The sequence below is a fragment of the Lithobates pipiens genome, unplaced genomic scaffold (assembly GCF_037356315.1).
Source record: "Lithobates pipiens isolate NorthernLeopardFrog02 unplaced genomic scaffold, aLitPip1_a1.2 Scaffold_19, whole genome shotgun sequence".
In the NCBI taxonomy this organism is placed as follows: domain Eukaryota; kingdom Metazoa; phylum Chordata; class Amphibia; order Anura; family Ranidae; genus Lithobates; species Lithobates pipiens.
Window position 1 is genome coordinate 159,252,862 of NW_027507764.1, and position 22,120 is coordinate 159,274,981.

The window sequence follows — 22,120 nt, forward strand, 5'->3', positions numbered from 1 at the left end:
GTCCCTGCACTAAATTCCACCTGCAAAATGCGAGTAGGAGAGTGGGATTTTTGAGGGCTGCTAAAGACATGTACACAGCGACTTTCTTTACATAAACCTCTATATTTTGCAGCTGTCAATAGATAGTACAGGTAAGATGTCCTACTCTGGTGTCATCCATGTGAACACTGGTAACGCCTTAGTAAAGACACTTTATCCAAATGCTTACTGGGGACACCAGAGATCATAAGGATACAAGTACTGCCTCTGAGAAGGGACACAAGGAAAATAGGTAGAAATTGCTCCTTCCCTTGTGGGCTATGTTTTAGCTTGATGTCCTAAGGTAGGATAGGAAAGCTTTACCCCAGTACTGACACAGCTGTATTGGTAGAGATGACAAAGTTTAAAGCAAGATAAGGAAACAAGAAGAGTGGCATGGCAGCATGCTATCTAACAGAGGAGGAGCAGTGTCGTCCTCTGTTGGATGGACTTGCTAAGGTTGATTTGAAAGGGGGCCCTTATGGTTCTTTCTTCCATTTCATAATCGGGACCCTTAGTGATTGTAAAGGCTAATTTTTTTTTCCTATAAAAATAACAAACATGTTATACTTACCTGCTCTGTTACAGTGGATTTGTACAGAGCAGCCTGGATGATGATCTTCTGTGATCCTGGCCCCTTCCACCTGTTCAGTGCCCCCACAGCAAGCAGCTTGCTATGGGGGTACTCGAGCTGAGTCACAGCTCCCTGTGTCCTTTCAGACAGAGCCCTGACCCAGGACCCCCCCCCCCCCCCCGATTGGCTAGATGACTTTGACTGACCACAGTGGGAGCCAATGGCGCAGCTGCTGTGTCTCAGCCAATCAGGGAGGGAGAATCGTGGACATCGCTGGACAGAGAGGGACTCCAGGTAAGTATTAGGGGGGCCGAGGGGGGCTGCTGCACACAGAAGGCTTTTTATCTTAATGCATAGAATGCATTAAAATACAAAAACCTTCTGCTTTTTAAAACCCCTTTAAGGTTTAATTTTCCAAGTATGGATTCACCAGAGCTGGGTCACTATGTAAGGCTGGCACTAGTGCATATACATCTGGATTTACAAGGGACTATTAATCGATACCTATGGATTTTTATATCGTCCTAATCGGGCCTATAAATCCCATGTTTTGTTTGTTCACAAAGTTTCAGGCAACCAATTAGCTGCATTGCTTCAGAAAATACATCAGAGCATTTTTCTATACCCGAGTTATGCAATAATTGGGGAACACAAACAGGGATATTTAACCATCAGCAAACTAACTATAAATTGTCTGTTCAGTGATCGCATACTTTCACCAATAATAAACACAAAGCTCTAGTTGCAGGCATTTCAACAGAATGAGTAAACGTTGGATCATTGAGAAATAAGTATCTACCAAACTAGTAAGTCTGAACAAAGTTAAAACATTAAGCTCACCAGCTGCTCTTCTTAATGAGGAATCCCGGGGAATGACCACGGGTTCTGTCACTTCTGCCTCTTCCAAATCACTGTCTGACTTGGACTCATCCTCTGACCAGGGGTTCCTCTTTTTTCCTTTCTTAATAGGGGTTTTTGGAGTAAGAGAGTTCCTTTTGGCTCGAGATCCTTAAAAAAAAAAAAAAAATAATAAAAAAAAAAACACGAACTTTGTTATAACGACAAAGCTGTATTAGTTTTAAAGTGGTTGTAAACACTTACAAACCACTTTGACCTACAGGTAAGCCTAGTTTAAGGCTTACCTGTAGGTCCAAGAAATATCTCCTAAATCGTAGACAGCAGCGCGCAGGCGCACCAAGCAGGCCGCAGATCACGGCGATATGCCGCTCGTGTCGACTCCCATGCACGGAAGTGACGTCCACGTGGCTCCGGCGAATCACAGCGCCGGAGCAGCGAGACCCAAAGTAACAAATTCGTTTTTGCTATGGGTATTAATACACATCATCACTGTTCGTCACATTTGTTAATTTAATAATTTATTATCTGGCATTCTATTTTAAAATGGTGCTTCTGAATATACTTCCAAATCAATCACCTACATGTAAACTGCACTGTAAGTAAGCATTTTATACATTTCAATGATTGTGTGAACGAGCTGATAAAAGATAGAACAGCTAATTCTTCACTTGTCTGCAATTTCTAGCAGAGTCGGTCACTTATTGTTTCAGTAATCAATGTTCTTGCTTTGTGTAGATGTACAGCTAGTTTCAAGCTTTTGACAATATTTTGATAGTCTTGCATACCAGGTTCTCTCTCTTTCCTCTCTCGCTTGGGCTTTACTGGCTTCACTGGAGTAGTAGTCTGAGAGTCTTCACCGCCTTCTACTGGAGCAGAGCCAAACTCATCATCAAACTCCAGTTTTATCGCTAAAGAATCCATTTCTCCCTGCAAATGAGAAAATAAATCTACCTTAGATATTGCCAAAAGGAAATTTACAGCACAGGAGGAACAATTAGCTACTGGCTAGTGTCAATTGTTTTACTGTGGCTTAAAATTGTGCATTGCTTCTAAGGGACCAACATGTGATAGTTGATACTTCCAACAAATTATAGCATTGTGTAACAGTCTAGGATTATTCACAAGATTAATAATATACAGTATGTATCAATTCTGAATGTCAAAGATTAACACCTCATCATTCTGTGGAATCCTAACATACAACTATAAATAAAGAATTTAAAAAAAGTGGTGCATGATCAGCATTTGGTTAAAAGGGAGCAGGCTCACCTTCTTCTTCTTGAGCAACTTTTTGCTGACATCAGCCTTCATTGCAGTAATCTGAGGCTCGATCCTTCTACCATACATTGAAGGCAAGGTCTCTTCCAGCTGCAGCCTCTTCATTTTTGGTTTCCCTACTTTGCCTTTTACTGCTTTACTTGCAAAGCCGGCTGCAACGTCCTCCCTTTCCTGCGCTTCCACTCTCTAAAGATATATAAAAGAAAATAAGAAGAAATATTATTTAAGTGATAGAAGCAACAGTTTGCTATGCACTACATTATAACAGTCCTTTGTCTGTGTCGCTCTTTAGCTAGAAGCACTTTATTTTTATTCTTCAGATACAAATCCAATTTTGTGTTTTACATAGAGTATGTATGTATGTACATATGTGTATATATATATATATATATATATATATATATATATATATATATATATATATATCAGGGGTTGACAAATTTGCTTGGAATCTAGGAGCCAGTTTAAAAAGTTAGGAGCCAGGTCCGTGACGGCGATCCGGACCTGTCCCTTGCCTGACATGGAGACGAGTGAGGGGAAGATAGCAGCGCCACCAACAAAAGTGCGCTTGTAAGTCCGCTGCACAAATACGGTGTGACAGACAGTATTGCAACAACCACCATTTTATTCTCTAGGGTGTTAGAATAAAAAATATATATAATGTTTAGGGGGTTCTAAATAAAGGGAAGAAGAGGCAGGTAATATAAAACAGGCAGAGGCATTGCTGGTTTGTCATACCAACGGCGACCACAAGAGGGCACCAGATTCCATAAGGAATCATAGGACCGCAGAAGGCCTCAAAGCCGCAGCCTAAATTTTTGGCCGCCGGCGGAACGGCCCGACGCGATCACGCTGGGGGGGTCCACAGAGACAGGATACCCCCAGCTGTGCTGCCCCAGGCGCGAGGTCGCTATTTCTAGTCGCCAATGCGACCTGGCGCCCGGGTTTTGTCGAGCCCTGATAGATATATATATATATATATATATAATCTATCTATATCCCCATACCCTTCATGGGCCGGATCCTTCTCACCCTTTCCAGAATTCTCCCAATATGTCACAACTCATCAAGTTCACGGTTATAGTATACGCAATTGCACCAATATTTTGGTACATGGTCCTTCGACTCTCTTCATGCGACCTTATACTGATATTTAAACTTTGTTATCCCAATCTTCTAAGCCTGACCAAAGCAACAAGTCAGGAAATATGGAATGGGACAAAATATTCACTCTACCTCTAATAAGATGCAACTCTCTTCCTATGGGCAAGAGCAAAACTACCATATTTTTAACACTCCGCTATAAAATGTATTTATCTGTTCCTGACACTTGCTGGTGGTGTTCACAGGCTCCTGTGCTAATAGAAATGAATGGGGGGGGGGGGGGGGGGAATTTGTGCTAGGGTAGAATTTATAGCAGGGGGTGGGTTTGTACTGGGAGGAGGAGAAATTACGTTTAGGTGATAAGCATGCAGATTGGTTCTTTTTTTTTTTTTTTTTTTTTTTTTTATGGGAAGGGAGGGGGGATTTTTGATGTCACACAATGCAAATACATCTCAGAGAGTGTGGCAGGGGGGCAGTTTGGCATGTCCGCCCTGGGCTCTAGATGATCTTGTCCCAGCACTGTGTGTAATATAAATATATATACACACACATACACTCACACCTTCATATTGTAAAATCTGTAATATAAACATTTACCAATGACATTTTTGGTGACCTCTTATTTAAAGACTTGATGACAATATTGTCAATTGTGCCATGTAATCACAGCACAAACTGACACTGTTGCACTTCCGTTGATTTCCCACCAGTCAGGGTGAATAGCAATGTCCAAAAGGGGGACACAACTCTGCTTTACCCAATAGAAAAAAAAAATTGTGGTGTTCAGTTTTAATTTTCTCACAAGGCACAGAAAAATGGAAACCTACATCAAGCTCTTCAACGAAAGCTGCTAAGTCCTCCTTCCACAGGTCTGATGCAGATTTTTTCTTCAATTCATTCAGCTCTTTTCCCTGAAACGCAAGTAAAAAAAAAACAACATTCTTTAATCATATGAATTCACTAACAGAGCCTACTGGCCTGTCTGCAGCTCTTTGTACCAAAAGGTATTCCTTGCATTCCAGTCTATAGGGATGCAAAAACAAAAAACAGGAAGCCACCTTGCACTTCATTACAAGTATATAATTTACAAGACAAATATCAGTTTTACAATCCTGCTATAAAAGAAAGAACAGTACAAGTGGAAGGCTGGAAAGACACCTCTGATTTTACCAGATGCAATTTATATTAAATTCAAGGCAAATGCATGCCAAACCACGCAATGCAACATACATTAAAAAAGTACGGCAACATGCCACGATGTAGACTTGTTTTTTGCTGTTGCAATGCTTTTGATGGAAAACTTCTATCAATTTGTAATACAGTGAATGGGCCTTTAAACCACTTCAGTCCCGGATTTACACCCTTAATACCCAAGCCATTTTTTGCGATACGGAACTGCGTCTCTTTATATTACAATTACGTGATCATGCCACACTGTAGCCAAACAAAATTGATGTCCTTTTCCCACAAATAGAGCTTTCTTTTGGTGGTATTTGATCACCTCTGCGGTTTTTATTTTTTGCGATATAAAACAAAAAAAGAGTGACAATTTTGGGGAAAAAAAAGCCCACACTATTTTATTACTTTCTGCAAAAATACATATCCAAAATAAATAAAATAATAATCAGTTTAAGCCAATATATATTCTGCTACATATTTTTGGTAAAACACAAAAAAAACAAAACAAAAAAAAAAAACACCAAAATAAGCGTATGATTGGTTTGCGCAAAAATTATAGCGTCTACAAAATAGGGAAAAGATTTAGGGACTTTTTATATTTTTTACTAGTAATAGCGGCTATCTGTAATTTTTTTTGCGGGACTGCAACATTGCGATGGACAAATCTGACCCTAAGTGACACTTTTTGTGGCCAGTGACACCATTGCAGTGATCACTGTATACTAATTACTGTACAAAATGGCACGGGAAGGGGTTAACACTAGTGGTGATCAAGGGGTTAATTAACCGAGTTCACTCAGTGTGTGTTTTGTCATGGGGACGGACTGACTGGGAGAAGAGAGAGATCTCTGTTCCTGATCACTAGGAACAGCTGATCTTACTCACTCTCTCCTCTCGTCAGAACAGGATCCACCTTGTTTACAAAGGCAGATCCCCATTCTGCCTCTGTCGTGCGCACCTCCGGCGGCAGGCATGCATGACAGGAGGCAAGTTAGTGCACAGACCGCAAAATACCAGGACGGGGATTCATGCAGCCGAGCCAGTATAACTGCGGCGGCTGGTCAGCAAGCAGTTAAACAGTCTTCCTTTCTAACCATATTTCACGTTACACCCACACGTTTAGTGTGTAACACGAAACATAGTGACATAGTTACATAGTTAGTAAGGTTGAATAAAGACACCAGTCCATCCAGTTCAACCTGAGTGTCTACAATTTTCCCTATCCCTGTACATTGCACACTCACATCGGCCCCTACCCTTAAGGAGCCCACAATCCAAGGTCCCCATTCATATACTAGGGCCAATTTGGGACAGAAGCCAATTAACCTACCTGCATGTCTTTGGATTGTGGGAGGAAACCGGAGTACCCGGAGGAAACCCACGCAGGCACAGGGAGAACATGAAAACTCCAGGCAGGTAGTGTCGTGGTTGGGATTCAAACCAGCGACCCTTTTTACTGCTAGGTGAGAGTGCTAACCACTACACCACTGTGCCGCCCTACAGTACCGCCCTGGACATGATCCAGCCGCTCACTTGCAAACTAGCTCCCCCTGCTTATGTGAATCCCATGGTGGTTCTCCTGGAAGCACTCTTCATTTGAATTTAGCATGACTTACTTAGGTGAGCTGCATCATTCATTCACAAGTCCATTCAAAATATCTTTAAATGGGAAGATTACAAGTCAAGTGCAACTGTGGCAGGAGGGACTCCTAGATCTAAATGGAGAACAAGTGCAGTGAGGTCACTTGCTTCAACACCAGTAACCGAAGCTCTGTAACCTTGGTAGTCATCTGGGGATGAGGAACAGTCTGGAATAGCCTGTGCATTGCACATGTGATGCACCAATCAGAGTTGCAATGCTTTGCAGGCTCCAATGCAAAAAATAAAAATAAAGGCAGTTTCTTTCATTAATGTGGGTGAATTTTTTTTTTTTTATTCACAAGGTGGGCTATGCCTTTAAGGTTCTTCCAAAAGGTGTTATAAGCAATCAATGTGACATGCCAGTTGACCTAGTACATGTAATAATCATACCTTCACGTCCCTCTGCTTAAGGAGCTCATCCACCTTCTCCTTGGACAGGCTCCAGAGAGACATATTGAGAATATAGTTAAAATCAGGCCCTGATACAGAGCCCGAGTTTGTGGAACCACTGTCATTTAAATCCTGAAGTTCATCCTCTTCTGCAGCCTACAAGAAAATGGCAAGAATATCAATAGATGTGCCACTCTAGGTACAGCCAACATGAAATAAGCTCTTAATTTGGTGTGCTTACAAAAATGGTGTACCTTTTCTTGTGCCTCCTTCCAAGCCTTCACAGGGTCTGATTCAAAGCCCTTCTGCACCAACATCTGAATGAGTTCTCTCTTTGTTTTGTTTTCTAGATAGGAAAACATACAGGTTATCACAGCACGTGTAAAGAAAAAATATTGGTTTTGAGAAATATTGAATGTCACATGCATTCATTAAAGATTACAAAGAAAAAAGATGCAAGTCTAATATGCACTATCCCAAAACAACCAATCAGAATATCCTTTGCTGCACCAGCAAAATAAGTATTTTCAAACTCCCTTTTTTTTTTATAGGTGCTTCAAAAAGTAGATTACAAAATGAACAGGCTCTAAAAACAACCACGTAGAGATATACTTAATAGAGTATACTTACAGAAGGCTTTGCCGTATTTAAAATATATTGAAAACAACCAACATTTTTTAATAGCATAGTGTAGAGGTGCAGAATTTAGCCACAACCAGAGTACTCTTACCTATTGTGATTTTTCCTTGGATCTTCTCAAGAATAAATCTTGCTTGGTTGTTGAGTCTGGCAGACTCTGCACCCAGCATTCCAGTTAACCAATCTTTGCGCAGACTATAATAATGTAATCTAAGATCAAAGAATTCCTTCAGAATATCTTGTACAGTCTCATATTTCTTCAGACAGCCCATATGATCAAACAGTACCTGTAGAGATAAGGATAATTGTACTTTAACCTGTTCATGACAGAGGGTAAAACATATGTTATCGCCTGAGCACAATTCTGCAACTTTGACATGTGTTAGTAAAACTATACATATCCCTGCAAATATTTATGTATCCAAGTTCGATTATGCCTCTTTTTTTTTCACGGCAAACTGGGCTTTTATTTGGTGGTAAATGGTAATGGATATCTCCTAAAAAAAAAATCCCATTTATACAACTGTACTCTGTGTACAGTTTGGACATGTGAGTTTATTTGCAACTTTTATTTAATAAAATTTAAAAGGGTTTTATGCTATGCGAGTGTTCCCTTGTTTTGCATATGGATTGAGTCATTGTGGTTTGAACATCCTGAGGATTGGGAGAGAGAGAGGTTCCTGCCTGGCTTCCTTTGATGGTTTACCCCAATCATTTACCTATGCGATTTTTGGTCCCACTAAACAGGGATCTATTGTTCCGGTAAGCGGCCATAATCAGCTACTGGTGGCGGTATTCTTTTGGACTTCATAAACACGTATTTCCATCAGTGTTCGTTTCCATTCAAGACTGGATTTCTTAGGATTCTTCTGCATGCTGAATCTGCTGGGATTTCCTTTTGGACTATTTTTATAAAATACTATTTCTGTTGACTTTGTGTTGTGCACTGGATTATGTGCTATAAGTTATTTAATAATGTGTATTAATTTGATTCATATTTTGGTATGACTTTATAATTTATTTAATGTATTCACATCAATGTTTTTGTTCACCTGTGGGTGGTAGAGCATCATTTTTCACATTTTATTATATTTATGAATTTTTTTATTTTTAACTTATGAATTTTTGGAATTTTTTATCACTGTATTATTTATATTCAGCACAGCTCCTTATGATATAGAGTTCACTTCCTGATTCCCTTATCAAAGATGGCTGCAGCGGCGGCAGCACCCGGGGAGCCAAGGGAGAGATCGGCTTCGGGTGCCGACATCGCGGGTGCCCTGGACAGGTAAGTGTCCTTATTTTAAAAGTCAGCAGCTGCAGTATTTGTAGCTGCTGACTTAAAAAAAAAAATTTGATGGACCTCCGCTTTGATGAGTTTGTTACAGATTCCATTATGAATGCTTACCATAGAATTGCATGTAAGGCTAGCCTGAAGCTTAAACACTTTGTGTAATCCAGCAGCTTCTGCCTGTGCTAGCTTTTCTTCTGTCATTTTGACAACAAATTTCACAGTTGTATCAGTGTGGTACTCCTTGTAATCGTTGATCAGAGCTGGGTTTTTCTCTGTCCCATTAAGCATAGGCTCCAAAACTTGTTCTTTGTACACCTGTGAACAGATAACACACAACATTACCATTTCAAACAATATATATTTACACACACATAGGTAATTACCTGTATTTATGTGACTGCTGAATGTAGAATTCCAAAGCATAGCCCCTGTGTCTCACAATTGTCTAATTTATTTAGATAAATGAACATGCCAAAATTACTACTCAGCCATTGCCACATGCTAGGTAGTGTCTCATACCTGAGTCCACGTCCTGACTGGGAGTTCTGTGATTTCAATAGTGTTCCGGTCAAGCACAAAGATCTCCCCGCTCACAGCATACTGGTTCTGGCCTATCTCCTGAAGAGTACCTTTAAAATTCTTGTAATTTGGAAGCTGCAGAAGAAACAACATATCAGTGAGAAGTCAAAGAGCAGAAATGAACACATTTAAAGAATATGCAAACCCTCACCTTGAAAAACTGCATAAGGAGCTTAGTAAGCTAGGGGTGGAAAAACAGTAACACACTGGCCTTCCCAGTGAATGGCTGTGCAGGGTAAATGGTTGATGTGGTCAGTTTTTCATAGGAAATCAGAGGGACTGGTAACACCAGTAGGGACTTTACACAAGGGAAGCAATACAAAGAGGTCATGATACTTTTTATAATAGTGCATGGTACAGCAGGCACATATCAGGAATATGAAATGTTGGGGTTGCAACCTAAAACAGGCTACATGTCAATCCACCAAACCATGAGCAATACCGCTCTGGGGCAAACATCCTCACCCTAAGCTTTACTACTAGTAATTGAGCTAAAACAAAAGTAAGCATGCCTCAATACTTAAAGCTTGCAGCCAAAGCCTGGCGAGATTTACTATTGATTGAAGAAATCATAAGAGTGCTTTATGTACCTATACACATATTAAGCTCCCATATTTATTTGTATCCTTGTACTGCCTTTACAAAAACCTGCTATGAGCAGAATTTGCAGGTTGCCACTGCTAACTTCCGGGGTTTCAACATTCTGAGTGATCAGCACAGTAAGGCGATATAGGGGCGATTTACTAAAAATGGAGAGTGCAAAATTTGGTGCAGCTCTGAATAGAAACCAAACAGCTTCCATTTTTTTTTTAAAGCTTAAAGTGGGGTACTCCCTAAAAAAAAAAAAAAATAAAAGTCAGCAGCTACAAATACTGCAGCTGCTGACTTTTAATAATCGGACACTTACCTGTCCCAGGGCCCAGCGATGCGGGGGAACAAAGCCCCCCCCTCGTTCCCCACTCCACTCGCGGCGCCGTCATGCGTACTGTGGGCACCCAGCTGTGGCTTCACAGCTGGGCACCCACTGCACATGCACAAGCGGCGCAGGGCGCCGTGAAACGCCGTACAGTCACCTGGGACATGTGACAGGTCCCAGGTGAATATGTGGCGCGAGGGGAAGCGATGTCACCAGCCCAGGCAAGGAAGAAGGCAGAATACGAGGGACCCCCTAGCAACAGGTATTTAGAGGTGAGTAAAAAAAATTTTTTTGCCAATTTTTTTTTTTTTTAAAGAATTTTAAGTAACTTTTTTTTTTTTTTGGGTGGCAACACCACTTTAAACAAGCTGGCGTTAAAAGCTGATTGGCTACCATGCAGAGCTTCACCATGCACACACCAGTTTTAGCAAATCAACCCCACAGAGTCAAGCCTCTTATTTCTTGCATGCTTACATTAGGTCAGCGATTCATTATATATCCTCTGCCAAATCCTATGTTCAATACCGATATGCCCATTAAAATGATTTTAACATTGCTTAGGCACATTTGGGGCCTTCATTTGGACACAGACTTAAAATAAAGCACAGAAAATGGACAAAATTGTGATAGAAAATACTGTTTTGTTTAATACATTGCATATTTTGTATGAATACTACTTTAAAATATTTCATTAAAATAATTTTCTTGTACCAGCAAACGTTACTTTTGAATTAACAATTATTTTGTTTTTGTAAGGGTCATCCAGTTTTTGCGGTGCCCAAGATAGGGATGGGTGTGTTTTTATGGTGATGTTCCGTTTTTCTTTTTTTACTTGTAAACCATATTAAACCTCAAAAAACGATTTGATTAAAATAAAAAATAAAGTTCTATTATCCTGAGTATCTGTAGGTTTGATAGCAATGTCACTACTATATGGTCAAAGTATGTACATTCAGACTTTTGGATATTGGGCATAGGCAAAACATTAAAATCTAACATGCACAGTCAAATTGAATGCATAATAGCCTTTAATGGGCCTTAGAATGGAAGGGGTTAAAGAAATCAATGGTCAATGACGCAAATCTCAGGGTGCCCTATGTCAGTTCCTATTGACAAAGGCAATAATTACATGTCCCAAGCACCCTTTCCCTACAGTGTGTGGAGAAGGGTCTTGGTAATCAAGGCAGCAGCACTGTATGGCTGAGAAAGAAATCTGTATGCATGTAGAGAGGGACAGAGAGTATAGGGGTAGAAATTCTGCAAAATGGTAGACCAGAACTCAGGCAAGGCAGAAACTCAGCTTGAGATCAGATCTCTCCATAAGGAGGACCTGTCACAACCCATGCTATCACAAGGGATGTTCATCCCTTGAGATATAGCAACAGAGTTGTAAAAAAATCAAATAAAACCAAAGCACATATAGGTCACAAACGCATATGGAAGGAGAAATTGCAAATGTGAGGTATCACCATAAACGTCAGTGTAAGAGTAATAATTATAGTGGCAAACGTATAGCCTCTGTAAATGCTTTTAAAGCATTGTCTATATAGATAACGTAGTTTGTCACTGTCTCAAGGACATACGCAATTTTAAGATATGACATGTTAGGTATACATTTACTCAGCGTAACTTTTATATTTTACCAAAAAACTGGGATTTAAAATTATTTTCACGTGCACTATAATTAATGTAAGTGTATTTTTTTCCTAAAAATCTGCCTTTGATAAACCACAGCGGAAATATTGTGTAACATGCAAAATAGCAAAAAACAAACATTTTATTCTCCAGGGGCTCCGCTTAAAATATATATGTTTGGGAGCATCAAGTAATTTTTGAGCAAAAAAAGGGGCAGATTTTTACATGTGTGAGGGAAATGTCAGAATTGGCCCGATTTTGAAGTGGTTAAATAGTTGAAAAATGCATCCCAAGTCTGAAATGCGTTCACTTCTAAGCAAAATAGGAAAAGGTATCTACTGAAAAAGCATAAGCCTACATAAATTTGATTTGATTTACCATACCAAGGAAAACATGACTATGATGAATTTAGTTTGGCATTTAAGATGCACATTTGCATATGCCCTAAAATAAATTTAGGGTTATTATGTACAAAAGACTCATGTGGCCCTTGTAAATGGATATCAGGAGATATTTTCTTTTTTAACCCCTTAGCGCCGACCATACGTACATATGCGGCCTCGTCTTTAACCACTTAAGGACCGAGCCTCTTTTTTAGATGTGTTGTTTACATGTTAAAAACTTTTTGCTAGAAAATGACTTAGAACACCCAAACATTATACATTTTTTTTTCTAACACCCTAGAAAAAAAATAGCGGTCGTTGCAATACTTTGTCAGACTATTTGCGCAGCGGTCATACAAGCACACTTTTTTGGGAAAAAATTAAAAAATAATTTAATTGAATTAAAAAATAAGACAACAGTGAAGTTAGCCCAATTTTTTTATATTGTGAAAGAATGTTCCGCAGAGTAAATTGATACCCTACATGTCACGCTTCAAAATTACGCCCACTCGTGGAATGACAATGAACTTTTACCCATAAAAAAATCGCCATAGGTGACGTTTAAAAAAATTCTACAGGTTGCATGTTTTGACCTACAGAGGAGGTCTAGGGCTAGAAATATTGCTTTCACTATACCGATCGCGGTGATACCTCACATGTGTAGTTTTAACACCGTTTTTATATGCGGGCGCTACTCACATATGCGTTAGCTTCTGCACGCAAGCTTGGCGGGATGGGGCGCATTTAAAATAATTTTTTTTTCTTATTTTACCTTTTATTTTTACACCGTTTAAAAAAAAAAAAAAAAAAATTGTGTCACTTTTATTCCTATTTCAAGGAATGTAAACATCCCTTTGTAATAGAAAAAAAAGCATGACAGGACCTCTTAAATATGAAATCTGGGGTCAAAAAGACTCTAAAATGCAATAAAAAAAAAAAATTGTCATTTAAAAAAATGATTTAAAAAAAAATGGCCCTTTAAGAGCTATGGGCGGAAGTGACATTTTGACTTGCGCAGCAAAGGAAATGCACACGCAAGTCACCTTCTTCAGAGTGAGAGCAAAAATTCTAGCACCAGACTTCCTCTGCAACTCTAACCCTAACCTGGTAACTTTTTTTTTAAAGCATCACCTATGGAGATTTTTAGGTACTGTAGTTTGTCGCCATTCCACAAGTGTGGGCAATTTCAAAGCATGACGTTAGTTATCTATTTACTCGGCGTAACATCATCTTTCGCATTATACAAAAAAAAAAAAAAAAAAAAAAAATCGGTCTAACTTTACTGTCTAGTCTTTTAATTCATAAAAGTGTATTTTTTTTCCCCCAAAAAAATTTGTTTGAAAGATCGCTGCGCAAATACAGTGTGACATAAAATACTGCAACATCGTCATTTTATTCTCTAGATTCTCTGCTAAAAAAAAAAAATATATATATGTATATATATAATGTTTGGGGTTCTAAGTAATTTTCTTGCAAAAAATACAGATTTTAGCTTTAAGCAACCGGCTTAAGCATTAAATGGTTAAATAAGATAAAAGTAGTTGGAAATATACTTGGAGATTTACAAATGCATGTAAAACCAGTAAACAAACAAAATGTCTACACAAGGGTAACCACATAGATCAATACTGCTGCACTATGCTTACCATAGGGTAAGGATCAAGGCCATCCAGCATCCTCTTGACATTATTCACGATTTCCCTGGTGTCATAATTGGGAAGTTTACATGCCCATCCAGTACCAATGCCTTCTGCGCCATTAACCAATACCATAGGAATAATTGGCATGTACCACTCAGGCTCCACGCGCTGGTTATCATCATACAGGAACTTGAGTAAATTATCATCCATACTGGGAAAGAGTAACCTAGCCAGAGGGCTACAAGAAAAAGAAAAAGAACTCACACATGCAGCATGGGATTTTCAAAGCAACTACAGGTAATTATATAGTAATGGCAATCACCTTAACATTGTGAAGATGTAACGAGGACTGGCAGCATCCTTTCCACCATGTAGCCGTGTACCAAACTGACCAATGGGCTGTAGCAAGCTCACATTGTTACTTCCTACAAAGTTCTGTGCCAAGTTTACAATGGTCATCATCAGAGCTTGCTGAAATGAATAAAAGGTTGTGTTATAATGTGAAAACCAAGGCTAATGGAAAAGTATCAGACTGAACAGAAACATACCTCTCCGTGATGATAGGCAGACATTTCAGCAACTGAACCAGCCAGCTGAGCAACTTTCACTTCCCGCTTATCATTTCTTTTGAAACAAGTGAACAACACTTTTCTTTGTCCTGGCTTAAATCCTGTGTAATACGATGCAAAAAGATCCCTTAAAACCCACTATATAATATTAATGATATTGGCACTGAGTTTTACAATATAGATGTATATAAATATTAAAAGAAAAACCACACCACCATCACTAGAGGTGACCTCAACAGTAAATGGGGAAAAAAAAACATTAGTATAGGCATAAGGTGCAAGGACTTGGAGAATGTCTGAACATACAGTAAGAGAAAAACGTATTTGATCTCCTGCCGATTTTGTACATTTGCACACTGACAAAGAATTGGTCTATCATTTTAATGGTAGGTTAATTTTAACTGAGACAGAATAACAAAAATATCCAGAAAAAACTCCTTTTAAAAAAAGTTAGAAATTGATTTGCATTTTAATGAGTGAAATAAGTATTAGCAAGATTTCTGTCTCCCAGGTGTCTTCTATACAGGTTAAAGGGAGTGCTCATAATCTCAGCTTGTTACCTGTATAAAAGACAACTGTCCACAGAAGCAATCAGATTCCAGTCTCTCCATGGTCAAGACCAAAGAGCTGTCCAAAGATGTTAGGGACAAGATTGTAGACCTACACAAGGCTACAAGACCATCGCCAAGCAGCTTGATGAGAGGGCGACGACAGTAGGTGCGATTTTTCTCAAATGGAAAAAACACAAAATAATTGTCAATCTCCCTCAATCTGGGGCTCCATGCAAGATCTCACCCTTATAGTTTCAATGATCATAAGAACGGTGAGGAATCAGCCCAGAACTACATGGGAGAATCTTGTCAATGATCTCAAGGCAGCTGGGACCATAGTCACCAAGGAAACAATTGGTAACACACTATGCTGTGAAGGACTGAAATCTTGCAGTGCTTGCAATTCATCCCTGCTCAAGAAAGCACATGTACAGGCCCGTCTGAAGTTTGCTAATGAACATCTGAATGATACAGAGGAGAAATGGGTGAAAGTATGGAAGTCAGATGAGCCCAAAATCAAGCTCTTATGCTGCGTACACACGATCGGAATTCCAGCCAGAGAAAGACCAATGAGAGCTTTTCATCGGAAAATGCGACCGTGTGTATGCTCCATCGGAATTTAGCTGTCCGAATTTCCGCCAGCCAAAAATTGATAGCATGTTCTCAATTTTCCCGACGGAAAAAACCTTCTATCGGTAATTCCGACACGCCAAAAATCACGCATGCTCAGATTCAACTACGAGACAGAAGCTATTGGCTACTGGCTATTGAACTTCCATTTTCTAGTCACGTCGTACCTGTTGTATGTCACCGCGTTATAAATGATCGGAATATGATGGGACCGTGTGTAGGCAAGACAGCTTGAGCTGAATTCCGTCGGGAAAACCATCAGAGCTTTTTCCGAGGAGAATTCCGATCGTGTATACGCGGCTTCAGGCTTTAACTCAACTCGCTGTGTTTGGAGGAGGAGGAATGCTGCCTTTGTCCCCAAGAACACCATCCCCATCGGCAAATATGGAGGTGGAAACATTATGCTTTGGGGGTATTTTTCTGCTAAGGGGACAGGACAACTTCACTGCATAAAAAGGGACAATGGACAGGGCCTTGTACGATCAAATCTTGGGTGAGAACCTCCTTCCCTCAGCCAGGGCATTAAACAAGGGTCATGGATGGGTATTCCAGCATGACAATTACCCAAAACACATGACCAAGGCAACAAAGGAGTGGCTCAAAAAGAAGCACATTAAAGGCCTGGAGTGGGATAGCCAGTCTCCAGACCTTAATAGAAAATATGTGGAGGGAGCTGAAGGTTTGAGTTACCAAACATCAGCTTGGTTGCTTTCTTCCCCCTTCAGCAACAATAAATATTAAGGCCATCAAGTGATCAACCTCTAGTGGCTGATTTTAGGCACAGTGCTGAGAATAGAGAACTAACCACGTGCAGAGCAGGGTGAGACTGTGCATTCCTGGATTTTAAATAGCATAAGCATTTATTTTTACACGTTTTTGCATAGCTATAGCTGCAAGAGGCCAGCCTGAGGACATCTACCAGGAACTGTCTGAGTAAAGTTCCATTTTAACCAGGTCGAGTAAGACACTACTGTCAGACCCTCAATAAGTGCACTATAGTATGTGTTACTACAGAGTCAGGTCTCTGTCACAATCACGCAAAGGCTGAAAATTCTACAGTTTAGGGCTGCAACGAACAATTATTTTCATAATTGATTAGTTGGCCGATTATTGTTTTGATTAATTGGTTAATAACCTTAAAAAAAAAAAAGTGTGGTGTATTATTTAGTTAATAAGTAAAAAAAAAAAAAAAAAAAATGAAGTTTTATTATTAACCACTTCGCATCCAGGCCAATTCTGACATTTTTCTCCTACATGTAAAATTCATAATTTTTTTGCTAGAAAATTACATAGAACCCCCAAACATTATATATGTTTTTTTAGCAAAGACCCTAGAAAATACAATGGCGGTCGTTGCATCTTTTTTATCTCGCACAGTATTTGCGCAGCAATTTTTCAAACACGTTTTTTTTCCCCAGAAAAAAACAAAAAAAAAACAAAACAAAAAAAACAGTAAAATTAGCCCAATTTTTTTGCATAATGTGAAAGAGGAAGATACGCCGAGTAAATAGATACCCAACACGTCACGCTTCAAAATTGCACGTGCTCGTGGAATGGCGCCAAACGTTGGTATTTAAAAATCCCCATAGGCGACGCTTTAAATTTTTTTACTGGTTACATGTTTTGGGTTACAGAGGAGGTCTAGGGCTAGAATTATTGCTCTCGCTCTAACGTTCGCGACGATACCTCACATGTGTGGTTTGAACACAGTTTTCATATGTGGGCGGGACTTACGTATGTGTTCGCTTCTGCGTGGACAGGGGCGCTTTATTTTTTTTTATTGTTATTTATTTTTATTTTTTTAGTTTGACACTTAAAAAAAATTAAAAAAAATTGATTACTTTTATTCCTATTACAAGGAATGTAAACATCCCTTGTAATAGGAATATGGCACGATCGGACCCATTTACAGTGAGATATGGGGTCAATAAGACCCCATATCTCACCTCTAGGCTGGGAAGCCTAAAATAAAAAATTAAAAAACAATCCTGGCTCCCCAGCCAAAATGGCGTAGTTAATTTGAAAGCAGAGGCCGGGCGTGACGTCATAACATCGCGCCTGGCCTCCGAACGATCATAGCGACTCCGGGGACGATCTGGTCCACCGGAAATCTCTATGGTATCAAACGGGGGCTGGCGGATCCTGTGACCGACTCACCGATGGAAGCGGTGAGTCGGTACAAGCACTGGAGGGCGGCGGGAGGGGCGTCCCCTCCCGCCGCCCGTAACAACGATCAAGCTGTGGAACAGCCGCTATGATCATTGTTATGGTACAGGGAATCGCCGGCTGAAAATGCTGATATCTGAATGATGTCTGTGGCCTCAGGCATCATTCAGATATACTGCCACAAAGCCCATGACGTCATATGACGTAGTATGGACGCCAAGTGGTTAAATATCTCTATGCAGTGGTAAATATAAATAACCAACTATATGGTTAGAGAGCAAAAACTCTAATCCACTCTGAGAACAGACAGAAGAGATATTCTGTATATACTATTAGAGGTTAAATCTGGTAAATATCAGACTCAGATCTTTTTTTTTTTACAGACAAAAAGACTGTTTTGCAGATTTTCAAACAGAACTGTAATATATTATATGCTGGCCATACAAGAACAATGTCTTCCTTCCAAAAAAAATTTAGAGATAGAAAACTGCTTGGTCAAGGGAATTTTCAGACAGAGTGGTTTTTACACTAATTTTAAAACAGAATGTTAAAAGCAAGTGAAAATTTCAAAAAAAAATTCATACAGTGAATGTACAAAGATTTTTCATATGATTATCATATGAAAATTGATCCATGTGGCCAGCATAAGGCTCAGTGCATACCTATGCAGTATTCTTTTGCTGTGTGTTAAGTACAGTATGGAATGACCCAATACCAAGGTAAAGAAAACTTCTGCCTTTAGAACCACTCACTTCCTCCCCAGGACTACATGTCCCATGAGGCATTGCTCCTCACACATTCACAAGTTCTCAGGCACTTACTGACATGTATGGATGATGTACTGAGCTGTATGTGTGCTGTGATGTATATACTGATTTATAAACAAATAATGCATTCTGTATGCAGGCCAACTAATCGGCTGTCCGATTAATAGATTATGAAAATAGTAATCAATTAATTTCATAATCGATTAGTTGTCTATTAATCGATTAGTTGTTTCAGCCCTAGTATAGTTCATTAAATTTACTAGTGTTATACTCACCATCAACAAGAGATGGAATCGAACGTTCATTATCAGAGTTTGAGAACAAGATGAGTTCTTTGTTGATGAAGTCATTAAATGTCAAGTGCTTTGTGGCAGTACCGTACAAGAATTGCTGCAAGTGATAAAAAAATAAATAAATAAATAAATAAATGCTTAGTAAGTGGAAAAATGGGCATCCTCCTCATTCGTACCCTGTATATTTTTTGACCCACTAACCTCAGGTAATCCATGTAATCGGCGTTGGCGTCTGTCTTCCATAAAGTTTGTGAGCCATTCTTTACGGTCATCAATCTTCTTTTTGCTGAAAGCCTGGAGAAGTTGAGATTGGAGAACAGATCAGAAATGTACCATTAAAGAGGTGTAAAGGCAGAAGGTTTTTTTATCTTAATGCATGAAGATAAAAAGCCCTCTGTGTGTAGCAGTCTCCCCTGCACCCCCTAACACCTACTTGAGCCTCATCTCTGTTCACTGATGTCTGTGAGTCCCTCAGCTGACCAGGACTCTCCTCCTGACTGGCTGAAACACAGCCGTGGCTCCGTGGCTGTCAAAGTCAGTTAGCCAATCAGGAGAGAAAGGGGGCGGCTCCAAACGACAGCTGTGTCTGAATGGACACATGGAGCTACAGCTGGGTTTGGCTACCCCCATAACAAGCTTGCAAGGTGCCAGGAGCAGCGAAGAGGGCCTCGAGAAGAGGCGGATCCAGAGATGGCCCTGTGCAAAACCAACTGCACAGAGGAGGCAAGTACAACCGTTTTTTATATATATAACACAAGTCTTTACAATAACTTTACCTATGAGCCAAGCTAAGAAAACCCTCATCAATAGATGCAGTTTACGCTTTAATAATCTCTGTTAAGACCAGTAGTCAGCATGGAATATTATAAATGAATGACTTGGAAAGAGACTTTCCCTGTGTATGATGCTAAAGCCCACTTTAAGATGTAGTGAGCATTTACTTCTTGCGCATGTTGGCCTATGTAATTGGAAAATAGCATAACTAAAAGTCAGAGGTAGAGTGGAGAGTAATTAGAACAACCGTCAGGTTTTTATTGCTGTCTGTGCCTGTTAGTGACTCTCCCTTTGTCATGTTTACTGTTATCACCAAGCGTAAGATATTGCGTGCACACAAATTAATATTATGCATGTTGCATGATTAAAAAGTAATCTCAATGTGATACTGTAGGCTGGTCTCGGACTTTAAGGCCTTGCAAGATGTAGTGATACTACTTAATAAAATTGATCTCACAGATCAGATTTATTCAGAGAAGTGACTGTTTGCCACCCCGGAGAGGACTTAAGAATATTTATATATATATATATATATATATATATATATATATATATATATTATTTTTCAATCTCCCTCAGAGCATCAACCCTAACATTTCTACCTTTAACACGTGACCTGGGAAATTTAGGCCATTTCTGTTTGAAGTAGCAGTTTCTCAAATCTGACCAAAACTCAACAGGTTGCACTGTGCATATTAATAACCAGTGTTGCCATTAAACCTGCTGACAACACTGTGGGTATGGACCATAGCAACTGTAAGCGTACGTGTCTGGAGATTTTGGAAAACAGAAATTGGCATCTTCCTATTTGTCTCACTCAGTAACAAATTAAAAGGCAGATTCTTACAAGTTGGTCAATGAGGCCTTTCATAATGGGATTTTTCTTATTTTTTTTTTAGTTCTGGTTGGGAATTTACCAGGATACAGCTACCTTCATTTGATGTTTTAACTAGTTGTTTTTTTTTCCCCCCTGCAGCTCCCCAATAACCAAGCCTGATCTCAATCCAGCGATGTGAAGAGGAGAGGCCCATTGGTCTAATGCTGTTAAATCAGAACCAGGAGCGCCGGTGAGGGACCCAAGAAGAGGAGAATCGCGGCTGCTCTGTGCAAAACCACTGCTACTAGCAAGGTGTACCTCATAAAGTGGCCAGTGAGTATATCTATTTTCCAACAAAGAGAGTGAAGTGCACATCGGTAATTAATGATACCTTCCCTAGAGGCCACATACTAAGACAAAAAGGTATATGGCGGCACCTGAACTTTAATGAAAAAGAACATTATTAAAATGCACAAATGTTCCATTAATAGTTTTGGGCTACGGCGATAAAGCCCCGTCTTCAGATCAGAACATGATATTTATTTATTTTCCTCTGTCAGACTAATTTCGTCCTTTTATAAGTCATGTCTGGGTACGCCGTGACTGAAGGATGAACCTTCATTTTTTATTTTAACTGTCTAAATAGGTTTGAACACCCATTATAAGCAAGTCACAGCACATTTTTTTCTGAATAACATAACGGGGGATAATCTTTTCCATAGATTAGAAATCTGCAATCATATTTGTTTCTTTAAAAAAACAAAAAAAAAACAACACACAAGGATTACTTTTCAAAAAAAGTGAAGAATGGAAAGCCCTAACAGGTTTTCGATTTCAACTAATTCAAAATGATCAACTGTAAAGGCATGGATGAAAAAATTGCAAAAAATGTAAAGTAATCTGCACGCAGAGCTAAGAACAGCTCAAGCCTCGATGGTGGAAAACCATTTTAAAAAGTGACTTAGTCATAAAGGAACGCACACATCTCATGGCCAGTAGTATAAACAGGCTGGCACTGCACTTACCAAAGTAATAGCTGCATCGTCCTCTGGCCCAGCATAGCGGAACATAATACGGTGACGATTCATGTCTGCAAAATACTCCTTGGCTTCCTTTGCAGTGCTGGTACCCAAACCTGAGTAACAAAGAAAAGTTAGTCACCTCTTTCACACAGAAAAAAAAAAATCCAGGTATTGGCTTCATTGTTTATAGTACGCATGAAGAAGGAAAAATGTGATGTGCAACTATTGGCTAACCAAATCTAAAATGGTTTACGGACATGTATATTTATAAAGCATAAGCCTGCTATGTACATGAAATGCTATGCTGCATAATATCAAACTGTGCATATATCTGAATAAGGAGCTGTGTTAATAGCCATGTTACTTTAGTGTTGCCAAATAAAATTGAAAAAAAAAAAAATAA

General features: G+C 39.4%; 1 protein-coding gene across 1 annotated transcript in view; it reads right to left on the bottom strand.

Moving 5' to 3' along the window:
- The window catches only part of TOP2B (DNA topoisomerase II beta), an 83,483-nt gene that overhangs the window by 20,160 nt on the left and 41,203 nt on the right, over nucleotides 1-22,120 (bottom strand). Inside the window, exons 16-30 of the mRNA XM_077491430.1 lie at nucleotides 21,721-21,830; nucleotides 19,306-19,398; nucleotides 19,087-19,201; nucleotides 14,677-14,798; nucleotides 14,451-14,599; nucleotides 14,135-14,366; nucleotides 9,495-9,629; nucleotides 9,090-9,290; nucleotides 7,773-7,968; nucleotides 7,297-7,388; nucleotides 7,043-7,198; nucleotides 4,660-4,743; nucleotides 2,720-2,914; nucleotides 2,236-2,377; nucleotides 1,433-1,600 (exon numbers count right to left, since the gene is read on the bottom strand). Coding sequence (XP_077347556.1) covers nucleotides 1,433-1,600; nucleotides 2,236-2,377; nucleotides 2,720-2,914; nucleotides 4,660-4,743; nucleotides 7,043-7,198; nucleotides 7,297-7,388; nucleotides 7,773-7,968; nucleotides 9,090-9,290; nucleotides 9,495-9,629; nucleotides 14,135-14,366; nucleotides 14,451-14,599; nucleotides 14,677-14,798; nucleotides 19,087-19,201; nucleotides 19,306-19,398; nucleotides 21,721-21,830 — 2,190 coding nt within the window. The remainder of the gene's footprint in view (nucleotides 1-1,432; nucleotides 1,601-2,235; nucleotides 2,378-2,719; nucleotides 2,915-4,659; nucleotides 4,744-7,042; nucleotides 7,199-7,296; nucleotides 7,389-7,772; nucleotides 7,969-9,089; nucleotides 9,291-9,494; nucleotides 9,630-14,134; nucleotides 14,367-14,450; nucleotides 14,600-14,676; nucleotides 14,799-19,086; nucleotides 19,202-19,305; nucleotides 19,399-21,720; nucleotides 21,831-22,120) is intronic.